Source organism: Bufo bufo, chromosome 5 (assembly GCF_905171765.1).
Source record: "Bufo bufo chromosome 5, aBufBuf1.1, whole genome shotgun sequence".
NCBI lineage: Eukaryota > Metazoa > Chordata > Amphibia > Anura > Bufonidae > Bufo > Bufo bufo.
The window spans coordinates 105,330,371-105,351,150 of record NC_053393.1 but is presented as its reverse complement, the minus strand read 5'-3'; the positions used below and the strand labels follow the sequence as shown (position 1 = coordinate 105,351,150).

The 20,780-nt window shown below is 45.2% G+C and overlaps 1 protein-coding gene across 1 annotated transcript in view; it reads left to right on the top strand.

The window, feature by feature from the left end:
* The window catches only part of CRISPLD1 (cysteine rich secretory protein LCCL domain containing 1), an 89,048-nt gene extending 68,510 nt beyond the window's left edge, over window positions 1-20,538 (top strand). The window contains exons 14-15 of the mRNA XM_040432989.1: window positions 9,218-9,351; window positions 16,770-20,538. Of these exons, the coding sequence (XP_040288923.1) occupies window positions 9,218-9,351; window positions 16,770-16,821 (186 nt within the window). The 3' untranslated portion in view covers window positions 16,822-20,538. The remainder of the gene's footprint in view (window positions 1-9,217; window positions 9,352-16,769) is intronic.
* Window positions 20,539-20,780: the final 242 nt, after the last annotated feature.

Here is a 20,780-nt window from a genome sequence, read left to right as displayed (position 1 = left end):
GTCCAGCTCACCCCAAACCATCTCGATTGGGTTCAGGTCCGGTGACTGTGGAGGCCAGGTCATCTGGCGCAGCACCCCATCACTCTCCTTCATGGTATATTAGCCCTTACTTTCAACGTTTTCCCAATTTTTCGGCTGACTGACTGACCTTCATTTCTTAAAGTAATGATGGCCACTAGTTTTTCTTTACTTAGCTGCTTTTTTCTTGCCATAATACAAATTCTAATAGTCTATTCAGTAGGACTATCAGCTGTGTATCCACCTGACTTCTCCTCAACGCAACTGATGGTCCCAACCCCATTTATAAGGCAAGAAATCCCACTTATTAAACCTGACAGGGCACACCTGTGAAGTGAAACCCATTTCAAGGGACTACCTCTTGAAGCTCATCAAGAGAATGCCAAGAGTGTGCAAAGCAGTAATCAAAGCAAAAGGTGGCTACTTTGAAGAACCTAGAATATGACATATTTTCAGTTGTTTCACACTTGTTTGTTATGTATATAATTTCACATGTGTTAATTCATAGTTTTGATGCCTTCAGTGTGAATCTACAATTTTCATAGTCATGAAAATAAAGAAAACTCTTTGAATGAGAAGGTGTGTCAAAACTTTTGGTCTGTACTGTAGCTGAAGGCATCTGCCATAAATGGTAACAAAATTCATTCTGCGCTTCAAGACAATTCAAAGTATTTTCTTCAATTTTAAGATACCTTACAGGCTATGAACACCTTTGCAAACAATGTTAAAGTCGTCGTCAATGTTTTCCATACTGTGGTTAAGGGTCAGCAATGTGATTAAAATAAATAAATAAAGAAACACTCACATGTTCAATACCCTGCCACTCTGGTCTGGTGGTCTTTGCTAATTCTGCAGCAATGATGTCACATACCTCATTAATGTTTAAGGCAGCCAATCACTGGCTTGAGCAGTTACGTGCATACAGGCAAGAGTCACCACTGAGATCAGTGATTGGCTGCAGTGGTGATGTGAACGATGTATGTGACATTTTCGCTGCTTCTTCGTTGGAGAGTCGTGGAACTGACCGTTTTAGTACGCTTAGGTTACTTGCACACCTGCGGTAAGGTATCTAGCAGTTTGCTGCAGCAGAGGAGCAGCCTGCCAGAGTTCACTGTATCCAGCATAGCCAATAGGGCCATGCACCGCCTGAGCTCATTGACTATAAAGGGATCTGGTGGAGATTAAGCCAGTTTTGGCATGAGCGCCAGGTTTCGGCTGGACAATAACTGGTGCATTCACTAGTTTTTGTCCTGCCAAAATCTTGCGCTAATGCCGGGAGGTGGCTGGATCCCCACCAGATCCCATTACAGAGACTGAGCTTCGCTGGTGAATGCAGCAGTATCCAGCTACAGATGTAGTAGAGTTAACATATCTCTCATGAGTGTTATCTAAACTAAATGCGTTAAGCAAACACCTTCAATATCTTTTCAATGGTTTTTGTTTCAAGATAACGCGATGAGTTAAGAAGTTTGAGTTAAGAGTTTGAGTGTTAACCCTGCTACATCTGTAGGCCAGACCCAGTGTACTCTCAGAGTGTTTCTCTGCCAGAAAAGCCTGCTGGATACCTTGCTGAAGGTGTGAAACTAGCCTTAGTGGCTTAAAAAAAACAAAAGATCCCGGACAACCCTTTTAAATGTTGCTATAAATCTAAAATAAAAGAATGAATTTACTTTGCAATACATTCTTGGTCAATAAGAAGCTCTGTAGCTGCTGTGCAGACCTATGTGTTTGCATGATTACTGTCTTCCATCTAGTCTGACATTGCAGTCATATGTTCATCTCTACTCTCCAGCAAAGATATAAAAATGGTTGAACGGTGAACAAGAAGAGAGCTGCGCACTGGGCTCGCCATCTCCCTATACAGCTTATTGTCGGGGGTGTCAGACCCCCGCCGATCTGATATTGATGACCTATTCTGAGGATAGGTCATCAACAGTAAAAGCCCGGACAACCCCTTTAGAAAAATCTTCCCAGCTATATTCTCAAAGTTGAATTGTTCTCAGCAAAATGTGTGAATTTTACTAAAATGTGAATAAAAAAGTTGTTATAAGTAAATAGACACACTTGGCAGTTGTCATAAGGTTCCACCTCTGGGATGAGCTCCTTTCACGAGAACAGGGCTCCATCTCATGCCACCATGAATGGAGAGGGGCCATATATATGCACAACTCTCTCCATTCACTCCTATGGGACTTCCAAAAATAGCAGAGTAAGTGCACTTACTCCATATTTACGATGGTGTGAAGTTAGTTTTCTTGAGACAGGAGCAGGTAGGTTCCAGAGGTGGATGGGAGGAGCTTTACAATGCCTATAAGTAGAGTTGAGCAAACACCTGGATGTTCGGGTTCGAGAAGTTCGGCCGAACTTCCCGGAAATGTTCGGGTTCGGGATCCGAACCCGAACCGAACTTCGTCCCGAACCCGAACCCCATTGAAGTCAATGGGGACCCGAACTTTTGGGCACTAAAAGGGCTGTAAAACAGCCCAGGAAAGAGCTAGAGGGCTGCAAAAGGCAGCAACATGTAGGTAAATCCCCTGCAAACAAATGTGGATAGGGAAATGAATTAAAATAAAAATAAAATAAAAAGAATGACCCAATATCAATTGGACAGAGGTCCCATAGCAGAGAATCTGGCTTCACGTCAGCAGAGAATCAGTCTCTTCAGGCCATAGCAAAGAATCTGGCTTCATGTCAGCAGAGAATCAGTCTCTTCATGCCATAGCAGAGAATCTGGCTTCATGTCACCCACCACTGGGAGAGGCCACTGTCACATATTTAGGCCCCGGCACCCAGACAGAGGAGAGCGGTCCCGTAACAGAGAATCTAGCCTTATGTCAGCGCAGAATCAGTCTTCATGTCATAGCAGAGAATCAGGCTTCACGTCACCCACCACTGGAACAGGCCACTGTCACATATTTAGGCCCCGGCACCCAGACAGAGGAGAGCGGTCCCGTATCAGAGAATCTGGCCTTATGTCAGCGCAGAATCTGTCTTCATGTCATAGCAGAGAATCAGGCTTCACGTCACCCACCACTGGAACAGGCCACTGTCACACATTTAGGCCCAGGCACCCAGGCAGAGGAGAGAGGTCCCGTAACAGAGAATCTGGCCTTATGTCAGCGCAGAATCTGTCTTCATGTCATAGCAGAGAATCAGGCTTCACGTCACCCACCACTGGAACAGGCCACTGTCACATATTTAGGCCCAGGCACCCAGGCAGAGGAGAGAGGTCCCGTAACAGAGAATCTGGCCTTATGTCAGCGCAGAATCTGTCTTCATGTCATAGCAGAGAATCAGGCTTCACGTCACCCACCACTGGAACAGGCCACTGTCACATATTTAGGCCCAGGCACCAAGGCAGAGGAGAGAGGTCCCGTAACAGAGAATCTGGCCTTATGTCAGCGCAGAATCTGTCTTCATGTCATAGCAGAGAATCAGGCTTCACGTCACCCACCACTGGAACAGGCCACTGTCACACATTTAGGCCCAGGCAGAGGAGAGAGGTCCCGTAACAGAGAATCTGGCCTTATGTCAGCGCAGAATCTGCCTTCATGTCATAGCAGAGAATCAAGCTTCACGTCACCCACCACTGGAACAGGCCACTGTCACACATTTAGGCCCAGGCATCCAGGCAGAGGAGAGAGGTCCCGTAACAGAGAATCTGGCCTTATGTCAGCGCAGAATCTGTCTTCATGTCATAGCAGAGAATCAGGCTTCACGTCACCCACCACTGGAACAGGCCACTGTCACACATTTAGGCCCCGGCACCCAGACAGAGGAGAGGTTCATTCAACTTTGGGTTGCTCCGCAATATAATGGTAAAATGAAATTAAAAATAGTATTGAATGAGGAAGTGCCCTGGAGTAGAATAATATATTGTTAAGGGGAGGTAGTTAATATCTAATCTGCACAAGGGATGGACAGTTCCTGTGGGATCCATGCCTGGTTCATTTTTATGAACGTCAGCTTGTCCACATTGGCTGTAGACAGGCGGCTGCGTTTGTCTGTAATGACGCCCCCTGCCGTGCTGAATACACGTTCAGACAAAACGCTGGCCGCCGGGCAGGCCAGCACCTCCAAGGCATAAAAGGCTAGCTCTGGCCACGTGGACAATTTGGAGACCCAGAAGTTGAATGGGGCCGAACCATCAGTCAGTACGTGGAGGGGTGTGCACAGGTACTGTTCCACCATGTTAGTGAAATGTTGCCTCCTGCTAACACGTTCCGTATCAGGTGGTGGTGCAGTTAGTTGTGGCGTGGTGACAAAACTTTTCCACATCTCTGCCATGCTAACCCTGCCCTCAGAGGAGCTGGCCGTGACACAGCTGCGTTGGCGACCTCTTGCTCCTCCTCTGCCTTCGCCTTGGGCTTCCACTGGTTCCCCTGTGACATTTGGGAATGCTCTCAGTAGCGCGTCTACCAACGTGCGCTTGTACTCGCGCATCTTCCTATCACGCTCCAGTGTAGGAAGTAAGGTGGGCACATTGTCTTTGTACCGGGGATCCAGCAGGGTGGCAACCCAGTAGTCCGCACACGTTAAAATGTGGGAAACTCTGCTGTCGTTGCGCAGGCACTGCAGCATGTAGTCGCTCATGTGTGCCAGGCTGCCCAGAGGTAAGGACAAGCTGTCCTCTGTGGGAGGCGTATCGTCATCGTCCTGTGTTTCCCCCCAGCCACGCACCAGTGATGGGCCCGAGCTGCTTTGGGTGCCACCCCGCTGTGAACATGCTTCATCCTCATCCTCCTCCACCTCCTCCTCATCCTCGTCCTCCTCGTCCTCCAGTAGTGGGCCCTGTCTGGCCACATTTGTACCTGGCCTCTGGTGTTGCAAAAAACCTCCCTCTGAGTCACTTCGAAGAGACTGGCCTGAAAGTGCTATAAATGACCCCTCTTCCTCCTCTTCCTCCTGGGCCACCTCCTCTTCCATCATCGCCCTAAGTGTTTTCTCAAGGAGACATAGAAGTGGTATTGTAACGCTGATAACTGCGTCATCGCCACTGGCCATGTTGGTGGAGTACTCGAAACAACGCAACAGGGCACACAGGTCTCGCATGGAGGCCCAGTCATTGGTGGTGAAGTGTGTCTGATCCGCAGTGCGACTGACCCGTGCGTGCTGCAGCTGAAACTCCACTATGGCCTGCTGCTGCTCGCACAGTCTGTCCAGCATATGCAAGGTGGAGTTCCACCTGGTGGGTACGTCGCATATGAGGCGGTGAGCGGGAAGGCCGAAGTTACGCTGTAGCGCAGACAGGCGAGCAGCGGCAGGGTGTGAACGCCGGAAGCGCGAACAGACGGCCCGCACTTTATGCAGCAGCTCTGACATGTCGGGGTAGTTGCGAATGAACTTCTGCACCACCAAATTCAGCACATGCGCCAGGCAAGGGATGTGCGTCAAACCGGCTAGTCCCAGAGATGCAACGAGATTTCGCCCATTATCACACACCACCAGGCCGGGCTTGAGGCTCACCGGCAGCAACCACTCGTCGGTCTGTTGTTCTATACCCCGCCACAACTCCTGTGCGGTGTGGGGCCTGTCCCCCAAACATATGAGTTTCAGAATGGCCTGCTGACGTTTACCCTGGGCTGTGCTGAAGTTGGTGGTGAAGGTGTGTGGCTGACTGGATGAGCAGGTGGAAGAAGAGGAGGAGGAAGCTGAGTAGGAGGAGGAGGAGACAGGAGGCAAAGAATGTTGCCCTGCGATCCTTGGCGGCGGAAGGACGTGCGCCAAACTGCTCTCCGCCTGGGGCCCAGCCGCCACTACATTTACCCAGTGTGCAATTAGGGAGATATAGCGTCCCTGGCCATGCTTACTGGTCCACGTATCTGTGGTTAGGTGGACCTTGCCACAGATGGCGTTGCGCAGTGCACACTTGATTTTATCGGACACTTGTTTGTGCAGGGAAGGCACGGCTCTATTGGAGAAGTAGTGGCGGCTGGGAACAACATACTGTGGGACAGCAAGTGACATGAGCTGTTTGAAGCTGTGTGTGTCCACCAGCCTAAATGACAGCATTTCATAGGCCAGTAGTTTAGAAATGCTGGCATTCAGGGCCAGGGATCGAGGGTGGCTAGGTGGGAATTTACGCTTTCTCTCAAATGTTTGTGAGATGGAGAGCTGAACGCTGCCGTGTGACATGGTTGAGATGCTTGGTGACGCAGGTGGTGGTGTTGGTGGTACATCCCATGTTTGCTGGGCGGCAGGTGCCAACGTTCCTCCAGAGGCGGCAGCAGCAGAAGAGGCCGAGGCGGCAGCAGAAGAAGAGGTAGCAGGGGGAGCCTGAGTGACTTCCTTGTTTTTAAGGTGTTTACTCCACTGCAGTTCATGCTTTGCATGCAGGTGCCTGGTCATGCAGGTTGTGCTAAGGTTCAGAACGTTAATGCCTCACTTCAGGCTCTGATGGCACAGCGTGCAAACCACTCGGGTCTTGTCGTCAGCACATTGTTTGAAGAAGTGCCATGCCAGGGAACTCCTTGAAGCTGCCTTTGGGGTGCTCGGTCCCAGATGGCGGCGGTCAGTAGCAGGCGGAGTCTCTTGGCGGCGGGTGTTCTGATTTTGCCCACTGCTCCCTCTTTTGCTACGCTGTTGGCTCGGTCTCACCACTGCCTCTTCCTCCGAACTGTGAAAGTCAGTGGCACGACCTTCATTCCATGTGGGGTCTAGGACCTCATCGTCCCCTGCATCGTCTTCCACCCAGTCTTGATCCCTGACCTCCTGTTCAGTTTGCACACTGCAGAAAGACGCAGCAGTTGGCACCTGTGTTTCGTCATCATCAGAGACGTGCTGAGGTGGTATTCCCATGTCCTCATCATCAGGAAAAATAAGTGGTTGTGCGTTAGTGCATTCTATCTCTTCCACCCCTGGGGAAGGGCTAGGTGGATGCCCTTGGGAAACCCTGGCAGCAGAGTCTTCAAACAGCATAAGAGACTGCTGCATAACTTGAGGCTCAGACAGTTTCCCTGATATGCATGGGGGTGATGTGACAGACCGATGGGCTTGGTTTGCATGCGCCATCTGTGCGCTTTCTGCAAGAGACTGGGTGGGAGATAATGTGAACGTGCTGGATCCACTGTCGGCCACCCAATTGACTAATGCCTGTACCTGCTCAGGCCTTACCATCCTTAGAACGGCATTGGGCCCCACCAAATATCGCTGTAAATTCTGCTGGCTACTGGGACCTGAGGTAGTTGGTTCACTAGGACGTGTGGCTGTGGCAGAACGGCCACGTCCTCTCCCAGCACCAGAGGGTCCACTAACACCACCACGACCATGTCCACGTCCGCGTCCCTTATTAGATGTTTTCCTCATTGTTCCCGTTCACCACAATTTTGAGAATGGCAAATTTGGGAATGCTTTTTCAACCCAGAACAAAAAGTGTGCTTTTACGGTCACTACAAATAACTTGACCAGCTAAAACACTGCAGATTTGGTTGAATAGAGATGTGAGACCTGTTTTTTTTTGCGCTGTGTGACAGGTATAGGTTTAATCACAGAATCACACTTCTATCAGCACGCTAGCGTGTGTCTTAGGTTTTTCTGAATGACACTATCAATACCTTCAATGTAAGATTTTCTTTTTGGGATAGATTTCAAGTAGGCCTCAAATACCAGAAACTAGTTATTTTGAGAATGGCAAATTTGGGAATGCTTTTTCAACCCAGAACAAAAAGTCTGCTTTTACGGTCACTACAAATAACTTGACCAGCTAAAACACTGCAGATTTGGTTGAATAGAGATGTGAGACCTGTTTTTTTTTTTTTGCGCTGTGTGACAGGTATAGGTTTAATCACAGAATCACACTTCTATCAGCACGCTAGCGTGTGTCTTAGGTTTTTCTGAATGACACTATCAATACCTTCAATGTAAGATTTTCTTTTTGGGATAGATTTCAAGTAGGCCTCAAATACCAGAAACTAGTTATTTTGAGAATGGCAAATTTGGGAATGCTTTTTCAACCCAGAACAAAAAGTCTGCTTTTACGGTCACTACAAATAACTTGACCAGATAAAACAGTACAGATTTGGTTGAATAGAAATGTCAGGTCTATTTTTTAGGGACAGACTGTTGATGGTTAAATGCACTTCGGTGACACAGGCTCAGCCTGCAGCTGATGTAGGATATAGCACAAAATAACCACACTATCGATGGTTAAATACACTTGGTGATAGCTCGTGCTGGCGCACCACAAGTCACAAAATGGCCGCCGATCACCCCAGAAAAAAAGTGATCTAAAAACGCTCTGGGCAGCCTCAAAAAAGTGAGCAAGTCAATAATAACACTTCAATGATCCACAGCTGCAGATCGATCACAGAATGAAGTCTTTTGGAGGAGTTAATCTGCCTAATCTCGCCCTAACGTCGCAGCTGCAACCTCTCCCTATACTGATCATAGCAGAGTGACGTGCGGCGCTACGTGACTCCAGCTTAAATAGAGGCTGGGTCACATGGTGCACTGGCCAATCACAGCCATGCCAATAGTAGGCAAGGCTGTGATGGCTCTTTGGGCCAAGTAGTATGACGCTTGTTGATTGGCTGCTTTGCAGCCTATCAAAAAGCGCCAAGAAAGCGCCGAACACCGAACCCGAACCCGGACTTTTACGAAAATGTTCGGGTTCGGGTCCGTGTCACGGACACCCCAAAATTCGGTACGAACCCGAACTATACAGTTCGGGTTCGCTCATCCCTACCTATAAGAGCAGGGATTGGCCATTTAGTCTTTGTAAAGCAGATAGTATGAGGAAGATATTACTGACTTCCTAGTTGTTGATGTTGGGACTGTCTTTGACATGTGTCAAATCCATTCCATTTTTCTCACCCCCATCAATAGATATAACTATTCTTGTCTTCATTACACAAAAGAATAGGACATATTCTATAATTAGCAGACCAGCCACAATGATCTGCCAAAAATACGGATATGTGCATGACCCTATAGACATGAACGGGTCAGTGTGCCATCCACACAAAATGTAGATAGCAGACAGATGATGAATATGGTTATGTGCATGGGGCCTTACTGATTATTCTGAAATGATGTACGGGAAGGATGGAGATGTATGTGTTTTTCTCTCATGGTATAAAATACTTGTCTCCATGTAGTATTTAGTCTCTAATCTATGACGGGATGTTGGGAAATATTTAGCACTGCAAAAATGTGTAAAATTTTATCCAAGCAATATTGAAATTTCCGATCTGTTTTAAAGATCTCCAGTATCTGCAAGGCAGCCCTTCACGCTGGTGTAGTCCGGAATCTTCAAGGAGGCTATGTGGATGTTATGCCAATTGATAAAAAGAAACACTATTTTGGATCATCGCAAAATGGAATTACTTCAGAAAGGTATACTTATCTCTGTTAATTAAATGTTAAAAGAGCTGTCTGGCTTAGGAATTCCATTTTTCACATTCCATACAAATTCGAAGAAAGACAGGAGTGCGGAAGAGAAGAACAGGGACTTCAGTTCACAGCTACCTCCCAGATATAGTCCGGGTACTGTGCAAATGCAAAGGTTGCTTTTATTAGTTAATTTGCAACATGTTCAGATCATACTAGTGTATTACTGTAGTGCAGCGGTGGCATGAAGCGCACAGCGTCATAGCAACCAATGACGTCATGCGCTCCTGCTCTGAACAGGAATCCAGCCCGGCATACCACGGACCGCTCTCGGCCGCGGAACACGGCCGTGTGCATTCGGCCTAAAGGGCAGGTCCCTGATCCTTTTGTTTTTTTCCTCTCACCACGAATCAGCAAGTCTGGACACTCCAATAAACTCGACGTGAGTCTGTATGACTAAGTAGTAAGTCCAGCCATCAGCTGCATATTAATTTAACACTAGGGATGAGCGGACCCATGGATGTTCGAGTTCGCCGGGTTTGGCCGAACTTCGGGTCAAAGTTCGGGTTCGGGACCCGAACCCCATTGAAGTCAATGGGGACCTGAACTTTGGTGCACTAAAATGGCTGTAAAATAGTCATAGTAAGGGTAGAGGGCTGCAAAAGGAAGCAAAATGGGGGTAAGAGCAGGACAGTTACCCTGCAAACAAATGTGGATAGGGAAATTACTTAAAATAACATAGAATAGAAAAAAAAAAAAAAATTATAATCTTGAACTAGGAGGCAGAGGTCAAAGTGGAGTAATAGGTTGAGGAGGCGGTGGATTTGGCAGTGTAGGTGGAAGCGGCAGTGGAGAAGGAGGAGGTACCCAACACAGTTTTTTATTTTTTTTAAATTTTTTTTATTTCCATTTATTTTTTTGTTTCATTTTTATTTTTTTACAAACCGGATTCCAAAAAAGTTGGGACACTAAACAAATTGTGAATAAAAACTGAATGCAATAATGTGGAGATGGCAAATGTCAATATTTTATTTGTAATAGAACGTAGATGACAGATCAAACGTTTAATCCGAGTAAATGTATCATTTTAAAGGAAAAATACGTTGATTCCAATTTTCACGGTGTCAACAAATCCCAAAAAAGTTGGGACAAGTAGCAATAAGAGGCTGGAAAAAGTAAATTTGAGCATAACGAATAGCTGGAAGACCAATTAACACTAATTAGGTCAATTGGCAACATGATTGGGTATAAAAAGAGCTTCTCAGAGTGGCAGTGTCTCTCAGAAGCCAAGATGGGTAGAGGATCACCAATTCCCACAATGTTGCGCAGAAAGATAGTGGAGCAATATCAGAAAGGTGTTACCCAGCGAAAAATTGCAAAGACTTTGCATCTATCATCATCAACTGTGCATAACATCATCCGAAGATTCAGAGAATCTGGAACAATCTCTGTGCGTAAGGGTCAAGGCCGTAAAACCATACTGGATGCCAGTGATCTCCAGGCCCTTAAACGACACTGCACCACAAACAGGAATGCTACTGTAAAAGAAATCACAGAATGGGCTCAGGAATACTTCCAGAAACCATTGTCAGTGAACACAATCCACCGTGCCATCCGCCGTTGCCAGCTGAAACTCTACAGTGCAAAGAAGAAGCCATTTCTAAGCAAGATCCACAAGCTCAGGCGTTTTCACTGGGCCAGGGATCATATAAAATGGAGTGTGGCAAAATGGAAGACTGTTCTGTGGTCAGACGAGTCACGATTCGAAGTTCCTTTTGGAAATCTGGGACGCCATGTCATCCGGACCAAAGATGACAAGGACAACCCAAGTTGTTATCAACGCTCAGTTCAGAAGCCTGCATCTTTGATGGTATGGGGTTGCATGAGTGCATGTGGCATGGGCAGCTTGCATGTCTGGAAAGGCACCATCAATGCTAGAACAACATATGCTCCCATCCAGACGTCATCTCTTTCAGGGAAGACCCTGCATTTTTCAATAAGATAATGCCAGACCACATTCTGCATCAATCACAACATCATGGCTGCATAGGAGAAGGATCCAGGTACTGAAATGGCCAGTCTGCAGTCCAGATCTTTCACCTATAGAGAACATTTGGCGCATCATAAAGAGGAAGGTGCAACAAAGAAGGCCCAAGACGATTGAACAGTTAGAGGCCTGTATTAGACAAGAATGGGAGAGCATTCCTATTTCTAAACTTGAGAAACTGGTCTCCTCGGTCCCCAGACGTCTGTTGAGTGTTGTAAGAAGAAGGGGAGATGCCACACAGTGGTGAAAATGGCCTTGTCCCAACTTTTTGGGGATTTGTTGACACCATGAAATTCTGATTCAACATATTTTTCCCTTAAAATGGTACATTTTCTCAGTTTAAACTTTTGTTCCGTGATTTATGTTCTATTCTGAATAAAATATTAGAAGTTGGCACCTCCACATCATTGCATTCAGTTTTTATTCACGATTTGTATAGTGTCCCAACTTTTTTGGAATCCGGTTTGTATAAATTTGGGAAGACCCCAAAACATTGGGAAATAGAAAAGAGAATGCAAAGTGAAATTGCGCTAGAGTATAACAATGGCTGGGTGCGGCTGGTATATTTGTCTACTCAGCACTAGTGATGGCCATTCGCAGTGTTCGCCAACGAACACATGAGGGCTGCCATCTTAACTCACAAGTCCGGCGATGCACAGGTAAGCCACCGGGGGCCTTCATCGGGCTGTTCTCGGACTGCCTGCTGCCAGTGACCACATTTGATTTCAGACTGGCTCCCGGCGCAGGCACAGGTAAAGGTTTACCTGTGCATCGCCGGACTTGTGAGTTAAGATGGCAGCCCGCATGTGTTCGTTGGCGAACACTGCTAACTGGCCATCCTATTCACTGCTCAGCACAAGGTACAGACAAGTCCTGTGGGATCCATGCCTGGTTCATTTTAATGAACGTGAGCTTGTCCACGTTTGGTGTGGACAGGCGGCTGTGCTTGTCTGTGATTACCCCCCCCCTGCCGTGTTAAACACATGTTCGGACAATACACTTGCTGCAGGGCAGGCCAGCACCTCCAAGGCATAAAGGGCAAGCTCAGGCCATGTGCCCAATTTGGAGACCCAGAAGTTGAATGGGCAGACCCATCAGTGAGTACGTGTAGGCATGTGCACACGTACTGTTCCACCATGTTGCTGAAATGCTGCCTCCTGCTAAAATGTTCTGTATTAGCTGGTGGTGCTGGTTGTTGTGGCGTGCTGACAAATCTTTTCCACATTTCGGCCATGCTAACCCTTCCTTCTGAGGTGCTGTCAGTGCCACAGCTACTTCAACCTCCTCATCCTCTGCCTTCGCCTTGTGCTTCCACTGAGCCCCTGCTGTCAGGTGTGAATGCCATCAGCAGCGCATCTACCAGCGTGCGATTGTACTCGCGCATCTTCGGATCACACTCCAGTGACGAAATTAGCGGGGACACAGCAGGGTGGCCACCCAGTAATCGGCACTGGTTAGAATGTGGGCAACACAGCGGTCGTTGCGCAGGCACTGCATCATGTAGTCACTTGTGTGCCAGGCTGCCCAGAGGTATCGTCTGTGTCCTCTGTATCCCTCAGCCATGCTCCATTGATGCCCATAAGCTGCTTTGGGTGCCACCCTGCTGTGAATGATTTGTCATCCTCATCATCCTCCTCATCCTGCAGAACTGTGCCCTGGCTGGACATTTGTGTTCCTGGCCTCTGTTGGTGCAGGAACCCACCCTCTGAGCCACTTGTGAATGACTGGCCTGATAACCGTGGAAATGTCCCTCTTCTTCCTACTCTTCCTCCTGTGCTACACCCTCTTCCATCATCGCTTATAGGTACGATGCATATGAGGAGTTGAGCGGATAGGCCGAAGTTACGCTGCAGCGCAGACAGCGAGCAGCAGCAGGGTGAGACCGCGGAAAGCACGCACAGACGACCCGCACTTTCTGCAGCAGGTCACATGTGCCAGGCAAGGGATGTGCATCAAACCAGCTAGCCCCAGAGCTGCTATGAGATTTCGCCCGTTATTTCACACCACCAGGCCAGGCTTGAGGCTCAGTGGCACCAACCACTCATCGGTCCATTTTTCCATGCCCGTCCACAGCTCCTGCGCGGTGTGGGTTTTTTCCCCCAAACAGATGAGTTTCAAAACAACCTGCTGTCGTTTCCCTCTGGCTGTGCTGAAGTTGGTGGTGAAGTTGTTACGCTGATCGGATGAGGAAGAGGAGTAGGAGGAGGAGGCAACAGGAGGCATCGAAAAATGTGCTGCAATCCTCGGTGGTGGTAGGACATGCGCCAAACTGCTATCCGCCTCAGGCCCAGCCGCCACTGCATTTACCCAGTGTGCAGTTAGGGAGATATAACGTCCCTGCCCGTGTTTGCTAGTCCACGTATCAGTAGTTATGTGGACCTTGCCACATATGGCCTTGTGCAATACACATATGATTTTGACCGCCACTTGGTTGTGCAGGGCAGGGATGGCTCGTCTGGAAAATTAATGGTAGCTGGGAACCACGTACTGTGGGACAGCCACCGCCATAAGGTTTTTGAAAGTCTCTGTCTCCACCAGACGGAATGACAGTATTTCAAAAGCTAGGAATTTTGAAATGCTGGCATTTAGGGCCAGTGATCGCTGGCGGGTAGGGGGGTACTTCCTCTTTCTCTCCAGTGTTTGGGGGATGGATAGCTGAACGCTTCCATGGGACAGTGTGGACATGCCGGGTGATGGTGGTGGATGTGGTGGTGTTGCTGCCACATCCTCGGTTTGCGGGGTGGCAGGTGCCACTGTCACTCCAGAGGGAGAGGAAGAGGAGCCTGAGATCTTTTGAGGTGTGTACTCCACTGCAGCTTGTGCTTTGCATTTAGATGCCTGATCATGCAGGTGGTGTTCAGGTTTAGAAGATTTATGCCTCGCTTCAGGCTCTGATTGCAAACCACTCGTGTCTTGTCGTCAGCACATTGTCTGAAGAACTGCCACGCCAGGGAACTCCTTTAAGCTGTCTTTGATGTGCTCAGTCCCTAAATCTTGGTGGGCAGTAGCAGGCATACTGGCTAGGGGACAGCCACTCCTCTTTTTTGTGTCCTGCTTCCTATTTTGCTGTCCGGGTGGCGCTGTGTAACCACCACCTCTTCCTCTGAACTGCACACGTCATTCGCATGACCTTGATTCCATGTGGGGTCTAGGACCTCATCATCCTCCACATCATCTTCCACCCACTCTTCACCCCTGCCCTCCTTGCCTGTCTGCACACGGCAGAAAGCAGCAGCAGTTGGCACCTGTGTTTCGTCTCCATCATCAGAGACGTTCTCCATCATCAGAGACGTCCTCCCATGTTCACATCCTAAATCATAAGTGGTTGGGCATCAGTGCACTAAATCTCTTCCACTTCTTGGGCAGGGCTAGGTGGATGGCCCATGGAAACCCACCAGCAGAGTCCTCAAAAAGCATACGAGACTGCTGCATGACTTGGGGCTCAGACTGCTTGGCTGATTTGCAAGAGGGTGAGGTAAAAGACAGGTGCCCATGGGTTGCAGGTGCCAACTCTGCGGTTTCATCAGGGGACTGGGTGGGAGACAATGTGAAGGAACTGGAGGAACTGTCAGCCATCCAATCTACTACCGCTTCTACTTGTTCTGGCCTCACCATTCGTACACCGGTATTTGGGCCTACAAAATAACACTGAATGTCCTGTCGCCTACATGCACCTGAGGAAGGTGTTTCATTTGGGCATGTAGCTGGCACAGATCGACCACGTCCTCTCCCTGCAACAGGAGCTCCACCAGCACTAGCAGCACCACGACCAGGGCCACGTCCCTTATTTGATTCTCTCCTCATTCTTTGAGGTCACCCACCGAACTAACAGACAGATTAACTATATTAATCTCCCTGTCACATATGCAGTGCAGGTATACATCACACCAAAAATTGGTATATGTCACCCACCGAACTAACAGACGGATTAACTATATTAATTTCCCTGTCACGTATGCAGTGCAGGTGTACCTCACACCAAAAACGGGTATATGTGTCCGGCCAAACTAACAGTCAGATTAATTATATTCATTTCCCTGTCATGTATAAAGTGCACGTGTATCGCACACAAAGAATGGGTCTATGTGACCCCTCGAACTAACAGACAGATTAACTATTATATTTTTGTGTCAGGGGTACAAAGATGGTGCATTGCACCCACAAAAATCGCTATAGGTTACCCAAAGAATTAACAGCCAGATTTATTATTATATTTCTGTGTCAGGCGTACAAACCTGGTGAATTGCACCCACAAAAATTCATTATAGGTCACTAACAAAACAAATAGCCAGATTCCTAACACTCTCCCTCACTTCAGCTGCCTGCTTCCTGTCCCTGCACCACTCAGAGCTACACGTGATCCAGCTTGTATAGAGTCTGGGTCACATGATGCACTGGTCAATCACAGCCCTGCCATTTCTAAGCATGGCTGTGATGGCTTCTAAGTGCCCACAGCTTAAAAGCTTGTTGATTGGCTGCCCTGCAGTCTTTCCAAAAGCTTTATTAAATGCCCGAACACCGAATTCGAACCCAAACTTTTCCGGCAAAGTTCGGGTCCGGGTGCCCGAACTCGCAAAGTTTGGTACGGACCTGAACTTTACAGTTCGGGTTCGCTCAACACTATTCAACACCATTATAGTTGTTGTGAACTTGTGACTAATCACAACACGAAGTGAGCAGCCATTTGTCTTCAACATTATATACCATACCAGTCAGGTATCACTCTATGCAATATACTACAACCAATAGATAATCTAGGGTACTTATTAAATTTATTCTGCGTATTTATATGATGGTCTTTTCATCAATTCATGTCATGTTTTCCCCTTTATAGAGGAGAAAAAAGTATGTGCATGTTCATATAAAGCAATGCATGCAATGTGTTACACAAATTCATAGTGTATGTGCAACACGTCGAATAAGCTGACCATTGTTATTTATTAAATTGTATAACTGATGGTATTTAGCAAACTCAGGAGAAGCTGTGGTACCATAACTGCTTGTCTCCTGTAATCCCATAAATCATACCCTTACAAGCTGCTTACAAGTCAGACCAGCTCTGTGTTTTAGTCTTCTGCTGTGTATAATGTAATATTTGATTCAATGCTTTCTACTAAGAACCTAAAACTGCTTCACCATAGGCACGCAATGAGGCCAAAAGTGATTGTATGCTGTAGCTCTCAGTCTCCATTTACAGCAAGATTCCTAAATTTACCATAAGCGGATCAGATAAGCCATAATTCCTGATATTTTAAGACTGCTGATTATAATACATAGACAGTGAATAATACTTTTTCTTCGAATCCATTAAAGACCTCTTTCAGATGGATGCCATTGCCAACTAGTTCTAAAGAAATAAAATTTCTTTGTTTTGCAGTTTACATAACCCATTGGGAAGCAAGGCATTTAGAATATTTGCTGTCATCTGAGAAGGAAGTGGAAATATAAGAAGTCGAACAATCCAGAAGAACATGTCTCAAGATTTGTATAAAGGTGTATTATTGTACAGTCCATAATATCTATTGTAAGAACATTTGTGGATCATAGTAAAATGAGGCTGTATTCATTATAGAATATTAACTTTTTAGAGTTTATTAATTCCTGCTGTATCTGACCTCTTCTTGGCATTGAAGCTATAGTATTAGGATCCACTGGTGTATTCAGAATTATGCCTTATTGTTCAGTTCTTTGGGTTGGGGCAGTCTAACCCTTAAAATCAAACACAAAATTAAATTAGTAATACTGACCTAAAGAATGAACCGTGCAACATTTTAAAGGAGAGTACACAGTTAATCCAATTTTAGATATTCTAGCAATTTATTTGGCTTTGGGAATGGGCACTTTTAAACCCCTTAAAAATGTATAATATGCACCATGTGGAGGAGACAACATAAACTTCTAGTTCGTAGAGAATGTTTGATCACTCATAAAGGAGTTTGGAAAATCTAAAAATTCCTTGTCCAATTATGAATCAAAGGATTCTCATGGACTTAATGTAAGGCCAGTGGCGACTTCCTTTTGGGATCCCCACTAGTCACCAATCTTGAAGGGATGTTGCTCTCCATTATTTACACAAGCACAGTGGCATGTCCATATGGACAGCTGAGTCTTGTACTGTAGTTTGTCCCATCCAAGTCCATGGAAAGAACTGCAATACCAGGAACAGACATTTATGCAAACAAGCCATTGTAATTGTGTAAATGATGAATGGGATGAAGAGCTCTGAAGATAACTGCAGCGTCTTCATTTTCTTCATGGCAGGGGGGCTGACAGTCAGACACCTTCTAGTCAAGCATTGATGATTTATTCTAAGGGTGATCTGATCCAAGTTCCAGAAAACAAATGTATCTAATATACTGTTATAGTTCCATTTCCAAGAGCACTGTGGTGAGGATCAACATATTTGTGCATACATGTTCGAGTCCAATCGTTCTCAGGTTCTAATTTACAGAACTGTGAAATGGTCATATGACCAATTTACCTGTATCTGCTACTAGAAATAAGTGGATTCCTGGTTCTTAAAATTGAGAAGTGAAACGGTCATGATTTATAGCCTCCTGTTGGTACGACAATTTAAAGGTACAATTGTGATGACTTATTAAGCTTTGATAGGGCAGCAAAGGGTCTTCATCCTGGATGGAGGTTCCTTCACTTTTCTCAAGTGATTTTATGAAATCCCATTAATACAGTGCTGTTGTTTTCAGGGCATAAGATGATTTTTGTTTAAAGCCATGGGCAGCTTTGGTGGATTTATTTGTATTCGCTTTTTGTTTTGTTGTTCTGTGGTTGTCCTTCAGCAGTCTTCCACCTTTACTGTAATGGTGAAGACTGCAAAATTGACAGGAACATGTACGAATTTTGACCATTAGTTATAATAGAAGCAATTCTAGGTGCATAACCTGGAACTGCTTCTTTAAGGAGGAGATTTACTAAGCAAACTGCTAAATTAATCTGGCACAAATTTTGGCAAAAAAGTGGAATACTTTGCAGCATAATTATTATATTTACAGAAAATTGTTATGCACCACAGGGCCATTTAGAAATGTATCTGGAAAAGGAGCATGGCTAAGAAGAGTTGCACAATGCACCCCATTTATTGAAGGTGTGCTCCATTCTTTTGATTCAGAATATTGGTTTAAAAAAGCCAGCCAAGGGGTGGCATAAGGAAGAGAAAAAACAAGATGTATCACATAGTGTGTGTCACATTTGGCAAAGTATCTGCCTACTTCATCTGTAATTTTATCTTAACTCAAAATCTGAAAGTAAATCTTCCCAGTGTGCTATCACAGGTTTTTAATTTCTTTCTTTATTTATTTTTACTGATGTTGAGGTACAGCTTTTTTGCCACACCTACCGCTATGTGTGAGTTTTGCATTAAACTTTTTACTGCTAATGTACAACTTTAACACTTTGGTAAATGGTTGGTAACACTTTCAAATATCCTTGTGAAGGAATTCGGAATTAATGTAGCCCAACTCAGCAGTTCATGATAGTATTTCGTCAGAGTGGGGAATCTTCATAAAGAATATTTTTTTCTAGAGAACCCAAAACACTGAGAAAATGCCTAGGCACTCAATTTATTTCAATAGGCAATGTATAATACTTCATTTTCCCTGTGGTGACACCAAAGGAAAAATGAATTCTTGCTGCCAGGATCTCGAACAGATGACTGGGAATTCCAGCAGTGACACTCTCTGATTAGCTTTATGATTATTTGACACTTCTATCATAGGGGTTGTTAAAAATGGATTATCATGTAAGTAAAATCCTGTGCTTTTTGCCACAATCAAGTTATTTTGAAAAGTGAGGATTTCCATCGAATATTCTTTAAATGCCTTGATTCTCAAACCTACTATAGTTTCCTCTTCTTACTAGAAAATCCCATCTTGAGTCTTGACCCTCAAGACAATATATGTTACATAAAACCAATTGAAAGACACATAATATAATACACAAATTTTTTTATATTGACCTACAGTATTACTGAAATATCTTATTGATAATTTTATACTGGATTAGGAGATCCATTATAACCCCATTATACCTTTTTATTGGATTAAGTGAAGAATCAGTCATAACAACAACTTTGTAAGTTTGTCCCATTGTGATTTTCGCGTGCTGAACACAATGGCCCGAGTATTGCCCTCCTGACCTTTTTGTGAAGTCTTTCTACTCCACTGTTGGACCGTGGTAGCTATGTGTTTCAATGTTCCTTCATGCGAAATTCCAGAAGTTCTAAACTTTGGACCAGGACTGATGTCCACAGCATGAGCTGTAATTTCTAAGTCACCGTGGGATTTTAATGAATGGGGTTGTTACATGGCAACTGATTATCTTTAAAAAAAAATGAAATAATTAAGGATGTGGTTAAAACCAAAGGACATATGGATATCATAGAGGCAGTGTCCAAATTGGTACCCTCTCTCTGAGTGAGAGCAGAGAGCTGCTAATGAAAGACAGTTCTCACTCTGGTGGAAACAGCCCATCCACACAGCACTTTGGCGCCATTTATTTGAAGGGCTGATATAATACTACATTTCCCATGAGGTGTCAACTGGGGCTCAACCTTAGAAATTGCCATATGTTTCTGAATCAAAAAGGGGGTTGAGACAACACATTTAAAATCTGTATACATAAATGTTTGCAGTGGATCATTTATTGCTGCTATTTCTTATAAAACAATATGTTGTTGAGAAATGATGCTTAGGGTTTTTATTGTGTAAATATTGTTCATATTTGAGTAGTATTGTTACTTTTGTTATATTTTTATGATGAATGAATTTACTCTACAAAAAGTTTGGAACTTTTTGGTGTTTTTTTTTTTTTATAGCCTGGCAAATATTCCTGCAGGCCAGGAAGTGTACAGCAAAGTAGTTTATAATGCCGTTAATGTGCATTCACTTTTATTGTTGCACCCTGTCCACATGTTGGTATAAAAATATTAATTATAAAACATACTTATATGAGATATTGCCTTCTAAAGGTTGAAGATGTTGCAGCTGGAATTTCTTTTGTAGTGCAGTTACATTCTATGATTATCTTCACAACACTATTTTTACCAACTGTTAGTCACGTTCTTTTAATGAAATCTTCTTCTGTGTTGTATTTTCTATTAGAGATAACATAATAAATATAAATTGTAAGAAGGAATGTATGATTTCTTATTCTTTCTGTGTTTGTGTGAAAAAGTTGATCAAATGGCAAAGCATAACATTTGGATTGGGAGTGCTAATCTTAAAGGGAACCTGTCATCACAATTCTCCATATGCAAATAATTAAGTAGAGTGGGAGATCACATTGGAGCAAAATCATTGCTTAGAGTCATGGAGTCACTGCCACAAGCCGGTCTATCTCACTGTGATTGACAACCCACTGCCTGCTCCAAGTC